A 16,698-nucleotide genomic window follows, 5' to 3' on the forward strand; every position below is an offset into this window, starting at 1 on the left:
GAGAGACACAGATTTGTGCCTGCAAATGAGCTTTGCTGGTTTGACTGTTTATAGAATCATAGAATCACAGAATCATAGAATGTGTTGGGTTGGAAGGGACCTTTAAAGGCCATCTGGTCCAACCCCACTGCAGTAGCAGGGACATCTTTAACTAGACCAGGTTGCTCAGAGCCTCCTCCAGCCTGGCCTTGAATGTCTCCAGGGATGGGGCCTCCACCACCTCTCTGGGCAACCTGGGCCAGCGTCTCACCACCCTCATTGTAAAGAACTTCTTCCGAATGTCTAATCTAAACCCGCCCTGCTCTAGTTTAATGCCATTGCCCCTCGTCCTATCGCTGCATGCCCTTGCAAACAGCCCCTCCCCAGCTTCCTTGTAGGCCCCCTTTAGGGACTGGAAGGGGCTGGAAGGTCTCCCCGGAGCCTTCTCTTCTCCAGGCTGAACCCCCCCAACTCTCTTATCCTGTCCTCCCAGCAGAGGGGCTCCAGCCCTCAGATCATCTCTGTGGCCCTGCGCTGGACCCGCTCCAGCAGGTCCATGTCCTTGTGCTGACAGTTCCAGAGCTCGACACAGTACTCCAGAACATCTTCTAAACACTTTTCCACTAAAAGCAAAAATATTTTTTTAATGTTTCAAAGAATGTGATCGCATTTAATACCAAGTGCACATGCAATTATTAAATGAATTGGCATAGGTGAAATAGATATCTATTTTACTGATTATGAAAATTTACCTTCTTCAGCTTGTTTACAAAGCCTGGATGAGATGCAGTAGTCATCTCCCCGCTGCCAAAGCTTGAAGTGGAGGCAGAGAGACAGTCTCATCAAATTATTCACACCTGAAAAAGTTTTGCTGAATAATATCAGACTAAAACTATCAAGCAAACCTGCTGGAACTCATACTGTTTAATGACCATTTCTACAGTCATTTGGCTTATACATAAAATATTGAAGAAGGTTAAAAGAAATAGAGAATCTGTCACTGAAATCCTAGTTCCCTATAAGCTGTAGACAGTTCGGATGTTCTTGCTTTACAATCATGCTGCAGTTTTCCCCGCTGAGGTGCTAAAGACGAGGTGCTGCTCTGCTGATTTCATGGTTCTTTCGTTATCGAGTATTTCTGTACACTCTTTCAGTTAAATAATCTTCTAGATCTCCTATCAATATTTTTATTTTTGCAATATAAATCTTTTTGGTACCAGCTTTTGTAACTGTGCCTTTTAAACAAAGCTGCTATAAACAGTCATTTACAGGTTCTGTTTCTGAGACAGCTTTAAAAAATGTGTCGTATATATTTGCTCTTGCTCTAAATGTTAAATCTCATTGCACATAACGATGCGAACAGATGGTATGCTGCATAAGCTGTTTATCATTTTACACATTTATCACTTTACACTAGTGAAGTGTACATGTGTTTCATTAATATTAACTTCTGATTTATTTGGAGGTCTCTGTTTTTTGACAGCATTAAGGGATATATTGTAATCCGTACTGGCTTCCAACCTGAAAAAGTAATTCCAGTAAAGACAGAGTAGAAGATGCATTTGGTAGTTTAATTGCAGGAGTTTTTTCAGTGTGGAAGAGAATTACCTGGTTGAGGTTTTAATACTGGAAGGAATTTGGAAGTAAATGGATAACTCCATTTGCTAAAATGTTTTAGACAGGTTAAATTTAGAGGCCGTCGGTCCAGCTAAATAAATACCGTATCTTGGAATTCAATACCAGATGCTAAGAAGGTGTAAAATAAAACAGCAACAGTCCTATTCCAATCGATATTCTTTTACATCCTCCACCTACAGAATGAGAGAACTTCATATTTGCCTGCTCAACAGGTCTGGATGTTCAGCATGTGTTACACCTACCTCACTGTATATGAAGCTAAAAAAGTATCTCAAAAAGCATCTCAAGCTTGCAGACATAGCACGGGGATCATACTTTGAGACTTTCGACTGCAGCAGTGTATTAAAAATATCGTTTACCAAGATGTTATTTCATCATAATGCATTTTGTCTCAGCGAAAGCCTGAAAAAAGGCAAGATTTCCCTTTGATACCCTGGGTGAAAAAACGATTTCAAGTTGGAGTGGATCTGGTTGTGCTTGTTGTTCTGCTAAATGGCAATAATATTTAATGAGAGATTTTGCACTAAACTGTAAATTCTTTAGAGTGCGAGATGCCCAGCCTGTCAGAATAAATAGAGGAGGCTAAAAACACTTACTTTGAAAATGACTGTTCATTTTGGAAGGCACCAAGTGATCTCAGTGAAATATAACTGAGTCAGTTGAATTTTGGATAGAGATCAACTTCCCAGCATGTATTCTGGCAGCGTCTCTTCTTCCCTGATTCCGTTCCTCAAGATCTTTTATGTTCAAATAGCACATGCAGCACTTAGAAGCTGCTATCAGTCAGATTTCAGGTAACTCTCGGTGAATTCTTGTAGATTGAATGAATAAATAAACTACTTTTATCCATGCTTATTTAGAGTTTTTATGCCTATGCTTTCTTCTGTGTCTACTGATATTATGGAAAGACATATACAGCAAAAATGATGAGGTAGCACTAGGAAGTACCCAGAGAGTAGACATTTTAGAGTTTAATGTTGCAGTGCACTTTAAAGTTTAATTGGCGTGACCATAAATAGCTTCATAGAGTTAACTCATCTTTTTCCACAAAGACTCTTTTGGACTCCTGTGACGTTGCCTTTGCTCCCAGGACATTAGATCCTTCCAGAAACTTGCAGAAGGAAAATGCTGGGAAATGAGGAGAGCATGTAGAATAAAAGAATGTTTCTTGAACATGAGAGTTTACTTCAGGAGTGAAACCCTTTGTTCCTGAATGAGCTGAAAAGAAAAGCTTTTTAGTATCTCATTGGTTACGTTAGCATAAAACGCATATAAACGTTTGTGGATAATACAGTCAGGAAAAATGATTATCATTTAAGAAAATGTTAGTGTATGAAATGCAGAATTGTAGCACACTAATTATTGGAAATAAAATCTGTAAAGGGAAAGATTTGCTTGAACTCATTAACTCTTTCTTTTTTTTTTTAAACTGGTTTTATAAGGAAATTAGTTGCATATTTCATGAAGAGCTAGCTTTGTTTTCCTGTTACCGTGTCAGCTATACGCTGTTTCTTAAATATGTATTTTTATTAAAAGACAGTAATTAGAAGTTCTGTATCTTCCTGTTCTTTCCACCTTCTGTTTTTAAAACTGAAAGAAGTTTTCTGCCTTTTCATCTAAATGACTGTTTTCTTTCTTTGCAGGTTAATAATGAGAATGTAGTGAAAGTTGGCCACAGGCAGGTGGTGAACATGATTCGACAAGGGGGCAATCACCTAGTTCTTAAGGTTGTCACAGTAACCAGGAATCTTGATCCAGATGACACAGCTAGAAAGAAAGGTATATTTTTCTCTTTTTCTAATGGAGTCCATTTAGTCTTGCTCCACTGAAAACTGAGTATGGATGTGAAATTACTGTTTTATAAATTCTGCTTTCTAGATTTCGCTTTCAAAATTTGAAATACCCTTCTGTTATTTAATTTCGAGTAATCTCATTCTGTTGACTTCTGCACTGATATGTGACAAAAAGGGTAATATTCTCTTGCCGTGCTTGCTTTGACATTTCATCTTCATGGATCTTTATACATTTATATGTTTGAAGATCTTGTAGTTGAATTTCTTGCAGTAGTGAGAGAGAAGAAGCACAAAGAACAAATTATCTTTTATTAATTAATTCCAAACGTACTTGAGATGAGGTTAGTTTGACTTTTCTTGAAATCATTGAGAACTTACAATTTTGCAAAACACATATTTTGGGAAGGACCTCTGTAAGAATAAGAAAAGCAAGCAACATGTTTAGATTGAAGTTCTAAGGTTGGAAAAAAAGTACATTTTAATGGGAAAATTCCTCTAGATGAATTCAAAGTTGAGGGGTTGTTCCAGCCGGGGAAGACCCCTCTTCTTCCCATAAATAGAAAACACATAGAGCTGCTTTTTCTGCCACTTGGCTGCTCGCAAGAGAGCAGCTACTCCAAGAAAAGTTAGTACAGCATCACGTGCCACAGATACTTCGGCAAAGAATTGTCTGGGTACAAACTGGACAGGGTATTTTTCAGCCTAGGGTTGGGGTTTTTTATATTAATTTTAATGGAGATTATGGGTTAACTTCTATCATAAGATTGGGCTACTCCCTTAAGAATGTCAATATGTTTCCCACCCACCCATCCAAAAAAACACCACCAAAACTTCAACCAACAAAAAAGACTGAAAAAAAAAAAAAAGGATTTTGCTCTATTTCCTTCACCTTAGATACCCCTGAGTTTGCTCAGGTAACAGCTACTCTGGGAAGTCGTTAGACCCTCATAATTACCATTCCATGGAAGAGATTGCTGCTGCTAGCGTTCAATACAGAGGAATCGCATTTTTGAAAATCCCTGTTCATGAATTGTCGCTCACAGCCGCCTGGCTCTTCAATGCAAGAGCGGGGCTAGGAGCTGGCGCCTGAGGGCTACCTCTCTGTCCACGAATAAAACTTTGTGTCTATGCTGTGAGTGTTCTTGACATGTACTGCTTATTAAAAAAAATCAAAAATAAAGCACCTTGGGGGGAAAATTGCTGTATTAAAGTAAACCGTGTCCAAACATGGTCCTGCATTATTTTCAGCTTGATGGAGTTACTATTCACACATTTTAAACAAACCTTTCACCTCTGCCTTTTGGGATGTGTCATGTTGGCCTTAAATAAAAATGCTGTTGTATGCAACCCAAAGGGAAGTTGCTTCTATAAAAGCAAACCCAGTTCTTTGTCATCTTTCCAGAGCCTTCTATCGATAAGGTGTCATTTGACAAAAACATGAACTTTCGAATCTTGTCCCTTTTTAATGCAAGTTGGTGGCCTTTCTTGCTACCTGACAATTGCTGTTGTACCTAGGAATTGTGTGGAAGGATTTTCTTGCCATCAGTCTCCTTTACGGTGAGGCCAGTGTCAGGTACCCAGCCTCATTTAACGGTCCAGGATTTTATGCAGTTTCCCTTGCAGATTTGTTGTCACTTCTGGTGTTGGGCAAGGGCAGACCTCAGAGTTAATCTGTGCAGTCCTTCTGCAGCCTCAGAGCTGGCACTGAACCTGAGCAATATTTTTGCTTTCTCCTGACACCCTGTCATTCAAACCTCTGTAAGATGATGGAGCTTAACAGGGAAAGGATGACGCTGACATAGTAGATATAGGTGGTATGGGAAGAATGGTGTCTACTGGAGAGGGACTTTTTACAAGGGCATGTAGGGATAGGATGAGGGGTAATGTCTTCAAACTGGGAGGAGGTAGGTTTAGATTAGATACTAGGAAGAAATTTTTCACTCTGATGGTGGTGGGACGCTGGCCCAGGTTGCCCAGAGGTGCTGTGGCTGCTCCATCCCTGGAGGGGTTCAAGGCCAGGTTGGACGGGGCTTGGAGCAACCTGGGCTGGTGGGAGGTGTCCCTGCCCAGGGCAGGGGGGTGGAACTGGATGAGCTTTAAGGTCCCTTCCAACCCAAACCAGTCTGTGGTTCCGTGATTCTATACTACTTGCCTCCATCATTCTTTCTCGCCCTCAAACTGCTTTGCCACCTTTTGTCAAAATGGTGTAGCCCGATATATAATATTGACCAAAACAAAATCTTTAATTTTTCCTGGTGTCCCAGAGCCATTTTTGTTTACTGGAAATCAACTTTCCTGCCAACCTTGGTGTAATCTTTTCTGATGTTATGCTCCTTTCTGACCGCCGGAAACATGGGTTATCAGGAGACTAAAACACCTGCTACATTTCAGTTTCGGTGCTAGATGATTGCCTTGATGTTTTCCGATCTGATTTATTCTGAGGATCGCCTGTTTTCCCTAGTCTCGCCATAACTATTAAGATAAATTTGAATCGTCTTTCTTGTATTTCTCAGATGTAAGTTTCTTCAAAGATGAAATTATTCTGGCAGAGACTGGCTGGTCTGCAGGAGATTTTTAGCTGTGTACATTTCTTAGAAGGAGGGACACAACTGCTGCGAGGCACTTTCTCTAGAAAGTCTTTTTCCTGGTGAAAAATAGAAGTGCACAGTTATTTAGCTTTAAATGTTTCTATATATCCTGTTACATAAAAGCTTGCTGATGTGTCAAGCAACCTACGCTAAAAGTAGACAGGGTATAGAAATTCAGTACATGAAAAGCATCTCAGGGGTTTTTCCTCGGCATGTATGTATTTATTATTACCTTATTTAATGTAGCATATTCTTTTAAATAAATATGAAATTGTGTAGGTGAATGTAGTGTTTTAGAGATGCGTATTTACTTATACTGTGTATCCTTCTGTTTAACGCAAAGCCCCACCACCTCCTAAGCGAGCTCCAACCACTGCACTGACCTTGCGGTCTAAGTCAATGACCTCAGAGCTTGAAGAGCTTGGTAAGAAAGTGTTTTTTGACAAGCATGCTGACATAATAGAAATGTTAAATATATATATATATATCTCTATGTTAAATTGACTAAAAGGATCTGCACTGTGTACAGTATATAGAACAGAAAAGGTTTTAAGAATGCTGCATCTTTGGAGACTTCAAATATGCATGATTTGCATGAATAATTTTTATTTAAACTTGTGCCTTTACTGCTACGCAAGAGAATGTTGATACATTTTATGCATCATCGAAGTTTGGCACATCTACTAAAAAGTAATGCCGTATCATATTTTGTTAGCTTTGCTTTCAAAATTTTCAGTTCATCTAATGTTGTTTTATTTTAAATTTCTGTGGCCTCTCATTAGTGGATAAAGGTAAGCTGCCAGAAGCTGTTGTTAAAAAGCTGAGAGTGTTAAAGCAGCTTCAACTTCAACTTGTTTTCGTTAGACTCTGATCTGAAAAAGTGCATATTATGATATCACTTTGACTTCTGTGCATGATATAAATTTAATTCTTCTCACTATTGGTAATAAAAAAGTATTGAGCGTTCAGTCTTTTATTTGCTAATTTTAAGAAACGTGATGGTAGATTCCTTTGCTTGATCATCCACATTCCAGATATGCATAATTCTTTGGGAATTTTGGTGTATTTCCTAGAAGTGAGGAAGGTAATAGTTCTTTTCTTCCTGGTCTTAATCTGGTAGGTCATTAAAAAGTAGAATTTCTGCAGCTAGACTAATAAACATCTTACGGATGAACCATATATACCAAGAGAAGAGCCCAGTGTATATTTATATACGGCTATTACACTGGAACAGTGTGTTGAGCAAGTGATAATTGGGTATAAAAACAAACCACATCCCTCATAGCAGACTAATAGAGTCTATCCTATAATAAAACCATTTTCCATGTAATCCTACATTGATTTAAACACATTTTATAATCGTATTTTTTTTTTCTGGCATGGACTCATATGAGGGCCAACTGGAAGGAATCAAAGCCTTGTGGCCACTTTTTTTTCCCTGGAAGTCAATGTTTTCTGGGACAGATGGACTCCATCCGTCCTTTAGCGATCAAGTCACATAGCTTCAGTGGGAGTTCTTACCAACAAAGGGATGCTGAAGTGGTTACTGTCTTCTCTATGGTATAACAACCAAATGAAGACCAAAAGGAAGCAGCCTAATTATATAGCTCTAACAGGTCTCAGAAAATTTGACTTTTCTGTGCCAGGAAGTTTAGGAGTCTGACTAAAGGTTTCAGCAGTTTGTGAACGCTCCATAATTTTTCTTCCAGGATTAAAACGTAAAATAGTATTTCTGGAGCCACTTTTTGGTTTGGGGTGTTTTGCTTTGTTTTCCTTTCGTGGAGTGCTAAGAGATTGTAAAACTTGTCTGGCTTATCAACAGACTTTCCCAAGGGGACAGATATACTCAGGCACCATTTTTCCCCCTTCACTATCCCCTGCAAGTCAAACTGAGGATATTCTATTTCTCTTACTTTTCAAGCTTACATAGTAGATACTGTTCTTAAAGCAGAGAGCAGCAGCACTCTTATCCAGGGAAAAGTAGCTTATTAATAGTAAAGTCACCTTTGCAATGAAGACATCATATTTTAGCTTTCTAACCCCCTATTCAGGTTATAGTACTTGATCTGCTGTTTGTTCTCATCGGCTGGCAGAAACCACTGCAACTCTTGTGACTAGCAGCCATGGGACATACTCGAATCTTTAAGCACGTTTCCCATCTCTATCCAGCTGGGGCAAATATTACAGTGGCAAGACTTTGCTGTTCGGAAGAATAGTCCTGATGCGTGTTCCAGACGTGTATGTCCCCTAATAAAGCTGTAGGAATACTAGAGCATGGTAGAAATTTGTCTTCTTCCTAAACAAGACTGTAAATACCAGCTCCATGATACTCCAAACGTTTGCCGCCCTGTCAGACAATATGACTACTGTTATAAATAACATCTGTGGTCTACCTATTTTAATATTTGTCCTGTAAAAGGGCTACTATCAGAAGGAACAAGAATTCTTAAATTACAGAACAACCAAACCAGCTTCCAAAAAGAAAATGTTCTCGCTATCATCAGTTAAAAGTTGTCTTCTGACATAAACCACAGATTGTATGTGTGTATTTATATATAATTTATATATCTTTATATGTATATGTGTATATATTGGACATCTGTATGAATTATGAGAACACCCACATTTTTATATCCATTAAACTATCTAATGAATAAGCATTTGTTTCATAACATATACGTGCAAACTAAATAGGAAGTATGTATAGACAAACACTGTGGATGTTCTCATCAATATATATGTGTAATCTTTTTTCTGAATCGAAGAAGCTCATGGTCTCAATAATGTCTTGTGGCAAAGAATTCCACAGGCTAATTACGTGCTGTGTACAGATGTATTTCCTTTTTATTGGTTTTAAATGTGATGCCTTTAATTTTATTGAATGTCCCTCGTTATGTAATAGAAGAAAAAGAGAAATAGAAATTCCCCATTTGTTTTCCCGGATAGTATATATTTTTGTAATTTCTCCTAGCTAAGCTAAACAACATATTATTTAAAAAAAAAAAGATACGTCTTGCAGCCTTTACAGTCACTTCCTTTGCCTGGCTCTGAATTCTACTCACGGTTTTATTGACATGTTTTTAGCTTCTCTGTTCTCCATAATACTGAGCAGACCATCTCAGTTGTTCTCTTTCTAATGAGTTAATCCAAAATATGGCAGATAATGTGTGCTAATGATGCCTTTCCACTCCAATCTGCAAAGATTATCATAGTTGGAAAGCCCTCGTATCAATAAGTTGCCCCAATTACTGGTTTTAAAAGAGAATTTAGGAAAAAGAATAAAATTGTACGCGTATCCCTAATATCTGCAGGGGAGCAATTTCTTATAGTTAAGGTATAAACCCCGATAAACTGTGCTTTTGCCAAGCTGTTTATCTGCTGTGGTTTGATAGATACGTGCGTAGTAGAGGCTAGAAGGGAGAGACTAACTTCTTAGATGGAAAATAAATGTTTATGCTCAAAAATGACAGAGAAGGATTTAGCATATAAAAATTACCTTCAGAATTGATTCACAGTTCATTCCCTTTCTATTTCCAAGCTTCAGTACGGAAGAAGAAGGGTAAGGGGAAGCATTTTGTCTCTTGTTTAACCTGTTTCTCACCTTTCCATAGTGAAGGATAATAACATAATGTAAATGTTGGCATATGGTCCAGTTTATTTTATGGTGTCAAATGTACATTAATTATTGTATATGTTTTTTAGTTATTTAGTTAATAAATTACAAACACACTAAGAACTCAAACAGAAGACTACATTTGAAAATATTCCCCACATTCCTTCCTTTTGTCTCCTTTCCTTCATCTTGCCTTTTTTTCCTTCTTTGTATCCAGCTCTTTTCCAACCCTTCCATACCATCTCCTCACAGTTACTGTGCTAACTGGCAGCCACAGAGAACACGTGGCCAGTAACGTATCCTCAGTGTAGTCCTACGTTAGTGATTCCGCTTGTCTTTTTAATGGCCAAACGTTACTCCCATAACCACACCGTCTCTGTCTCTGGAAGTAGGGATCTTGCACACAACACTTGAACTTGTGACCTGGAGAAATGCTGCTCTGCACAATTTTAAGTTTTCAATATAACATCTTCCCTGCTGGCCCGTATGCATGAAGTGCCCTCCCTGAACTGATTGATAAGGCCACTACCTTCTCCTTGAAATCTCTCCTAAAGACCCGCTTCCCCTGTGATCCCTACGAAGCAGTCATCTCAGTAACGACGGCTAGGCAGAGGGGCAGGTAGAGAACTAGTGGTGCTCTTTTAATAGTTTTTATAAATGTAACCGTATATATATATATGTATACGAAGTTTGTTTGTGTTTAGCTGTATTTTTCCATACCCCTGTATGTCATTTTGCTTTCTTAGATTGTAAGCTCTCCTGAGCAGGGCTTGTGTCATTTCCACGTTCTCATGGCGTCTGGCCCAAGGAGGAGTCTCCAGCCTCCCCGAGCCCGTGGGTGATAGCTGGTAAAGCTGTCTACGTCCTGCTTTTCCACAAAGTTCAGTGTCACGAAAAGGAAGGCTAGGCTGTAGGCAGTGCCTTCTCTCAACAGGGAAGCTTTGGCTTTGTAACGTTAAACAGGACAACATCGGGTTATTTTCCACTCTTTATTTTTCTGCTCTTTCCTGACCTCCTTTCAGGTCGCTAACAGAGGTTCCAGCTAGTGATATTTTCTATTCTCCATTCAGAGAATATGACAGAATAAACCCCATTGCCACTAGTATTTTTCTGAAAAATATATTTTGGCAGCATATAAAAAAGAAAATCTTTACCTTGTTATCATAGAACCTTCTGTCAACCAAAAATTCATTTTTCTGGGTCGTGGCTGAGGGAGGCATTAAGATGAAAATACTGGCTTTTGTGTTTCTGTTTGAGTGGTTTTGTTGGTTGTCTTTTGAGAGGGATTCTGGTTCATTGGGAGGGTAGGAGAAGGGAAGGACATAGGTTGTATTTTTTATATTCAGGATAGAAAATACAACATTCGTGTCTAAAGAGATAGATAATAAAATCTTTAGATTCACAGCAGTATGGCATGGACAGTACTATCATTTTACTGCAGTTACCTGGCATGAATTACTAAAAATGTAAATTGTGCTTCATCTGTGCCACTGACTTTCTGCTTACAGTAGTTGCCTGACTCAGAGAGAGCACCCGACTTCAAAATGTATGTTTGGAGGGGGACGTGTTTGCAATAGTAAAACTACTTTGTGGATTTTGCGGGCTATCCGGGAGGGGGAAGAGGCTTCTTTTTTCTTTTGTGACTTGTAGGTTTTCGAGAATTGTTGAATGAGGAAGTTATGGCAGCGTGTAAACTAACAGTTAGTTGCAGCAGGAGTTTTCTGGAGGCAGTACTTAAAATATAATTCTAGGTAATGCGTAGTTAGCCCATTAATACTGAAGGATAACCAAAATATTCATGTGGCAAACTAAGACTAAGATTTGAAAATACTCTAAAAATAAAACATCAAAAGAAAATAATTTCTTGTCATAATTTTCATCATCACTACAGAAAATAGGTATCATTAGACTTTCAAAACGAATATTTTAAAATAATACCTTTAACTCCGTTCATAAAGAGTTTATGTGGCTCATGAAAAGCTTGGTTTTAAAGGGGTTTTCCTTCAGTTTTTGTTTTGACTTGTTTATCGATAACTTCCTGTGGATGGAAAATTTTAAAATGATACGATACTTTAGGAACATACTCATAAACTAAGATCTGTAAATGTCTAGATACATGATTTAAAAGTTTCATGCTCCTAACCTTTTATTACCCAGAAACTGGGTTTGATTTAGTGAGTAATTTGGGATTTTCAGTGAAAGCTAAAGTGGACAGTGTTTAATTTTAAAAACCTAATATAAAAATCCTCTAAGAGAAAGTACAGAACTGAGAATACAGCAGGCTGAATTGTCATAGTGAAATGAGAATACAGCAGGCTGAATTGTCATAGTGAAATGGGAATGACAAAATAAATAGTTCTTCTGCATTAATAAATATTACTTTGACAGTGTCACACGAGTGTCAGTTGTGAGCTAGGGGTTGGTTTGTGCTTAGATTCGATATGGTAATCAATATAAAATAATCCCTTGCTACGTGTTGCTGCTGATCTTTGGGTTTTGATGCGGGCTACAGCACCAAATACGCATGTAGGATTTTCCTCCTTTGAAGGGTTTAGATGCTAGTACCACCTCTCAGATACAGAATAACTGTGATATCGTCAACACAGACTACTGTTGCCTGGCATCAAGTCTTAGTGGCATTTGAATAGAAAAATATCAGTTGATGGCATTCAAAAGAAATATTATTAGCTCTGTCTGCAATAAGCATTCACACTTCATCCCATTCCTGTTGTCCATTGTTTCAAAGGTGGCACATTCTAATGGCATCTGAAACAATGAAATTGCAGAGCAAATATATATACGTGAATGCCAAACAGCGGCTTAGCTTACAGTGTTATGTTGTGTTTGAAGAAACCACTCACAAAGACGTCTAGGTTCAAAAATCATTTTTTTATTTCACTGTGGTGGAGTTGATGATGGAGATTTGTCTGCAGGAAACAATGGAAATACCATCAAAGCAACTTTTACAGCATTCACAACGTCGACTCCTTTGATAGTTCCCAGCATCCGCAGTGCTTCTATGTAGGAAGAAGGTTTTCTGATCTTCACCAGACACTGTGTTATAGAAGATGAGAGCAGAAGGCATCAGGCTTAATGAAGAATTCTTGAAGGGTATCCGTGTAAGTAATTGATTTGCATTACGTATTTGAAATTCTAATGAGATAGCAATATAATAATAAGATAAAGGTTGTCATCAGGTTGTCATTTTTTGCAAGCATAAAGCAGTGACTCTGGGTGGAATTTGTGAAGTATATGTGTGAAAACAATACGGGCCCTGTCTTTTTGTTGACGTAGCAAGGTTACAGGTTTCACGACCTGCAGTCTAACTTGTGGGGAGTCCACAGCCGTGTAAGAAGGTATGGGATTAGGACTATGCCTACAGCATATGTGCTTTTGAAACACTTTGTAAGAGAAAAGTATTGAAAGTTGGCATGTTTCAAGGAGAACAATGCTAACCCTATGTTTTCCACTGAAAAAAAAAAAAAATTGGCACCTAGCCGGCAATGTGCTGATTAGCAACTTCTGGCACAGAATCTTAAATTAACTGGTAACTCTCAGGACTGAACAGTTCTTCGAAGCAGGGCTTATGTCGCTTGAGGTGGGCAGCTTCAACTAATGTTTTGAAAACCCTGGGAATGCTGAGCAGTGGTCAGTTGAGTCTCTGTGTGGGTGTTCTCCTCATTTACACTAGTAGCGTCTTGAATTTATCAGCTTGTTCTCGAGTATGTAGCGCCCTTTCGTGATACTTGTTTTTCTTTACCACAGGACAGTAATTGAAAAGGTTTTCAAAACCTTTCTACATCAGCCAAACAAGACAATGGTATAAAAGAAGTTGGAAAAGGAATTGTAAGTGTTAAAGAAAATGTGGGGTTTGTAGCAGTTGGAAACAGACAAATTAAATATGTTGGCTTACGTGAGCGTCGCTTGCTATACTCAGATATTACTAATTGAATACCTAACCATATATTCAAAATCACAAATGCTTGAGGAACAGTAGAAATTGCATGAGTTTCCCAACATGGAACAGTTAGGGCAGTGGAAAACTTTTTCAACACTTTTAATGTGTTCTCTCTCTTTTTCAGGAGCCAGGGAGATGAAGGATTTACCTCCCTCATCTCAAAACTCCCTTTGCTGCTATTTCTCTCTTTTTTTTCCTTCAAATGTTCATATACCCATGTTAATTAATTTCTAATATAATTAAAAATAAATGTTTTTAGATAATTCATCATAGTTTGTTTGGTTTTTCCCCTCGGTGTGGAAGCGTGAGAGTAAGTGTAAGAACAGAGAAGGCTGCAAGTGTCTTAGGTCCTCCACCTTTCTTTTTGGTTTCTTTCGGTTGATTGTCTTTCCTTTGTGACTAGGCCAAATTTTCAAATGCTGTCTCTTAAACAGAACATCAAATTGCCACTTAAATTCCACCTGGCTTGCAGGGTAGGAGTGGGTATTGACTATATTCTCTGCTTTGTTTTTGTTCTTGAACAGAAACCACTGTTAGACAATGACCATTCCTCTTTCAAGGTAGGCTGAATTGTAAGGCTTCAGGATTGCAGGTGCATTTTGAATGCCTGTATAATTATTTCATGAATTGAACATACTGTTAAAGAGCTGGTACTTGAAAATTGTATCTGTAGCAAGATTTTGAACCTATCCGTTTTCTGCCTTCCTTAAAATTACTTTTGATGGTGTGATTATAATATGTAAATGTGACTTATATGTACTAATGTGAAGATATTTTCAGCCCTAGAAACACAAATAAGACTTTCGTTCAAGAAAGTTTTGATAGACTTTTATTGTGAATATATACAAATCATTTTCATAAATCATATAATGCTATTTATAGATACTCAATGTTAAATGATTAATTTTAGTCACTAAGCAGTTTTTATGTTTTACGGATTTATTTTGCGTAGTTTTCCCTTTTTTGGATTTTAGTGTACTTTGTAGAGTTGACAGTATCCCAGAGAACATACAAGTATTTTTACTCAATTTTCATAGAAGGAGAGTGTTTCAAATGGCTTATGGTTTTGACTGTATTGCAAAGCACTTATGTTATTTCCTCATTATGCTAACTGCTAAAGTAATATTCTCTGCCTATTGTTTGCAGTACGGGACATATGGGATTTTGGCATTGTGATTTAAGCACAATCCTGCAAATTGTTCATTTGGGGCGGGGCTGGAAGAAGTTAATTCCAGATTAAAATGTGCTCGTGGTGGCAGATTTATGAGGATTAGCCTAATCATTCCTTTTCTGTATATTTCTTAACTATACGTTTACATGACATAACTATAGCCTGAACTTGTTGTTTCTTTCCTCTAAATGTGATCTTAAACAACAAATTGGAATTTAAATCTTAGCCTTTAATATTTTTACTCTGAAACAATGCTTTAGCTAAGGTTAGTCTTTAAATTATTAGCAGTATGTTGAAGGCCTAGTTATACTTTACCTCCTTTTGGTCTTTGACGAATTTTTATACATCTATTCCTATTTGAATAGCTAAAAAGAAAGACGTTAGTTTTCAGTGGGCATAGCTAATGTAACAGAGATCCATTTCTAACCGTCTGCAGATAGGAGTCACCCGGTTTTCCCCAGAGACGCTAGAGATCTAGTCGAGTACCATTGCTTCTATGACAAGCAACGTTACCACATGAACTTCCATAGTCTGATCAAGCTTTCCTTTGAAATCAGTAGGGTCTCGCCTTTCTGCTACCACCTCATTGGTATTGGAAAGCTGAGAGAATTTTGCTCATCTGCTTCTTTGAAAGCGTTGTCTAGATTGCAGTACGCACTGTTTGCCCAGCTTGTCCTTTACATAGTTCTCCCCACCCATATTCGCCCTGAAGTATTTATCAGGTTACTTCCCAGCTATTCTTTTACAAACTAAGCAGGGCAAGGTCTTTTGCAGATATATATGTATATATATATTTGTGGGAAGTGACAAAAATCTAAAATACAATGTAAATAAGTGCACCTACTTGTTTCAGATGCTTATTTTTTTTCAGACCTGCAAAGTTATAATTATACGCATAATCACTCCTGGTCTTTATGCTAAAAACAAGCTACTTATAGTTAAAAATAAAAGAAATATACTCCATAAGAAAAAAGCAACACCACAACCATATTTTAATGCACTTTAAACAAATCTCTATGCATTTTTGATAAGCACATAAAGACTCCCCCTTTAGTTTTAGTACTGCTTATGTAACTGATTTTTGCAGATTATTGACAAGGAAACAAATTTTATCGGCTACTGAAAGAAATTAAACTGAACTTGCAAACTCATATTTAGGGAAGGCGATGGAACAAAATATATGCATATGCAGTACCTGACATTAAGGGCTATGTGCCTAGGCCTGTTGACACCAAGGAAGAATGAATGTCCTGTGTTCCCATCACTTTTCAAAAGGAAAAATACATGTGCCAAATATTTGACTGTGGTTGGCTGCAGATGCTAGAAAAGGTGGGTGAAATACAGCATATAGGTGCAATTGGCATTGTATGAAGTTTTGCATAACTGATTGCGCCTGGTACAGTTTCTGTCTGTATCTATCTTAGGTATTTACAAGGCATCTATCACCTTGGTACCTAAGCAGTTTGAAAAATGCACCCACCCCAGGAGGCATGATGCAGATACAGGCAGAGGCCCAGGTCCAGAGCAGCAGAGGCAGGTCCCAGGAAGCTCCCCAACCGTGTTACCGCTGTTGTTGAGCTCCTGGCCCACTTGGTGTGGCCAAGGAACATCTCCACCTACCTGTCAGCAGGAAGACGGTACCCCACCCCTCACGTCCAGCTCCACTGGTGGGGAATCTGAAAAGGAAAGATAATGGAAAAGGCAACGATCCAGTAGCAGAGGTGAAACAGAAATGGTGGGATTTCAAAAGGAGGGATTCTTAAAGAGCAGCACATCTCAGGGGAGGGATCAACTGCCAGTCCAAGTGGCAGGTAAGGCGCAACACAGGCATAAATCTCAAATGTTCTTCAGTGAACAAAAGTTAAAGAAATTCCTCTGATGTCTCTAAAGTTTGTCTATATCCAAAGCCCTGCTCTGTTCTTGGCCTCTGTCTCAGTCCTTTATCCCTACAGCTGAAT

General features: G+C 38.3%; 1 protein-coding gene across 3 annotated transcripts in view; it reads left to right on the plus strand.

Annotated features, from left to right (window-relative positions):
• Positions 1-16,698, plus strand: part of SHANK2 (SH3 and multiple ankyrin repeat domains 2) — a 412,637-nt gene that overhangs the window by 364,253 nt on the left and 31,686 nt on the right. For all 3 annotated transcript variants that reach the window (XM_063333193.1, XM_063333194.1, XM_063333197.1), the window contains 3 exons: positions 3,261-3,396; positions 6,342-6,422; positions 9,537-9,557. In XM_063333193.1, the coding sequence (XP_063189263.1) occupies positions 3,261-3,396; positions 6,342-6,422; positions 9,537-9,557 (238 nt within the window). The remainder of the gene's footprint in view (positions 1-3,260; positions 3,397-6,341; positions 6,423-9,536; positions 9,558-16,698) is intronic.

The sequence above is a fragment of the Chroicocephalus ridibundus genome, chromosome 4 (assembly GCF_963924245.1).
Source record: "Chroicocephalus ridibundus chromosome 4, bChrRid1.1, whole genome shotgun sequence".
In the NCBI taxonomy this organism is placed as follows: domain Eukaryota; kingdom Metazoa; phylum Chordata; class Aves; order Charadriiformes; family Laridae; genus Chroicocephalus; species Chroicocephalus ridibundus.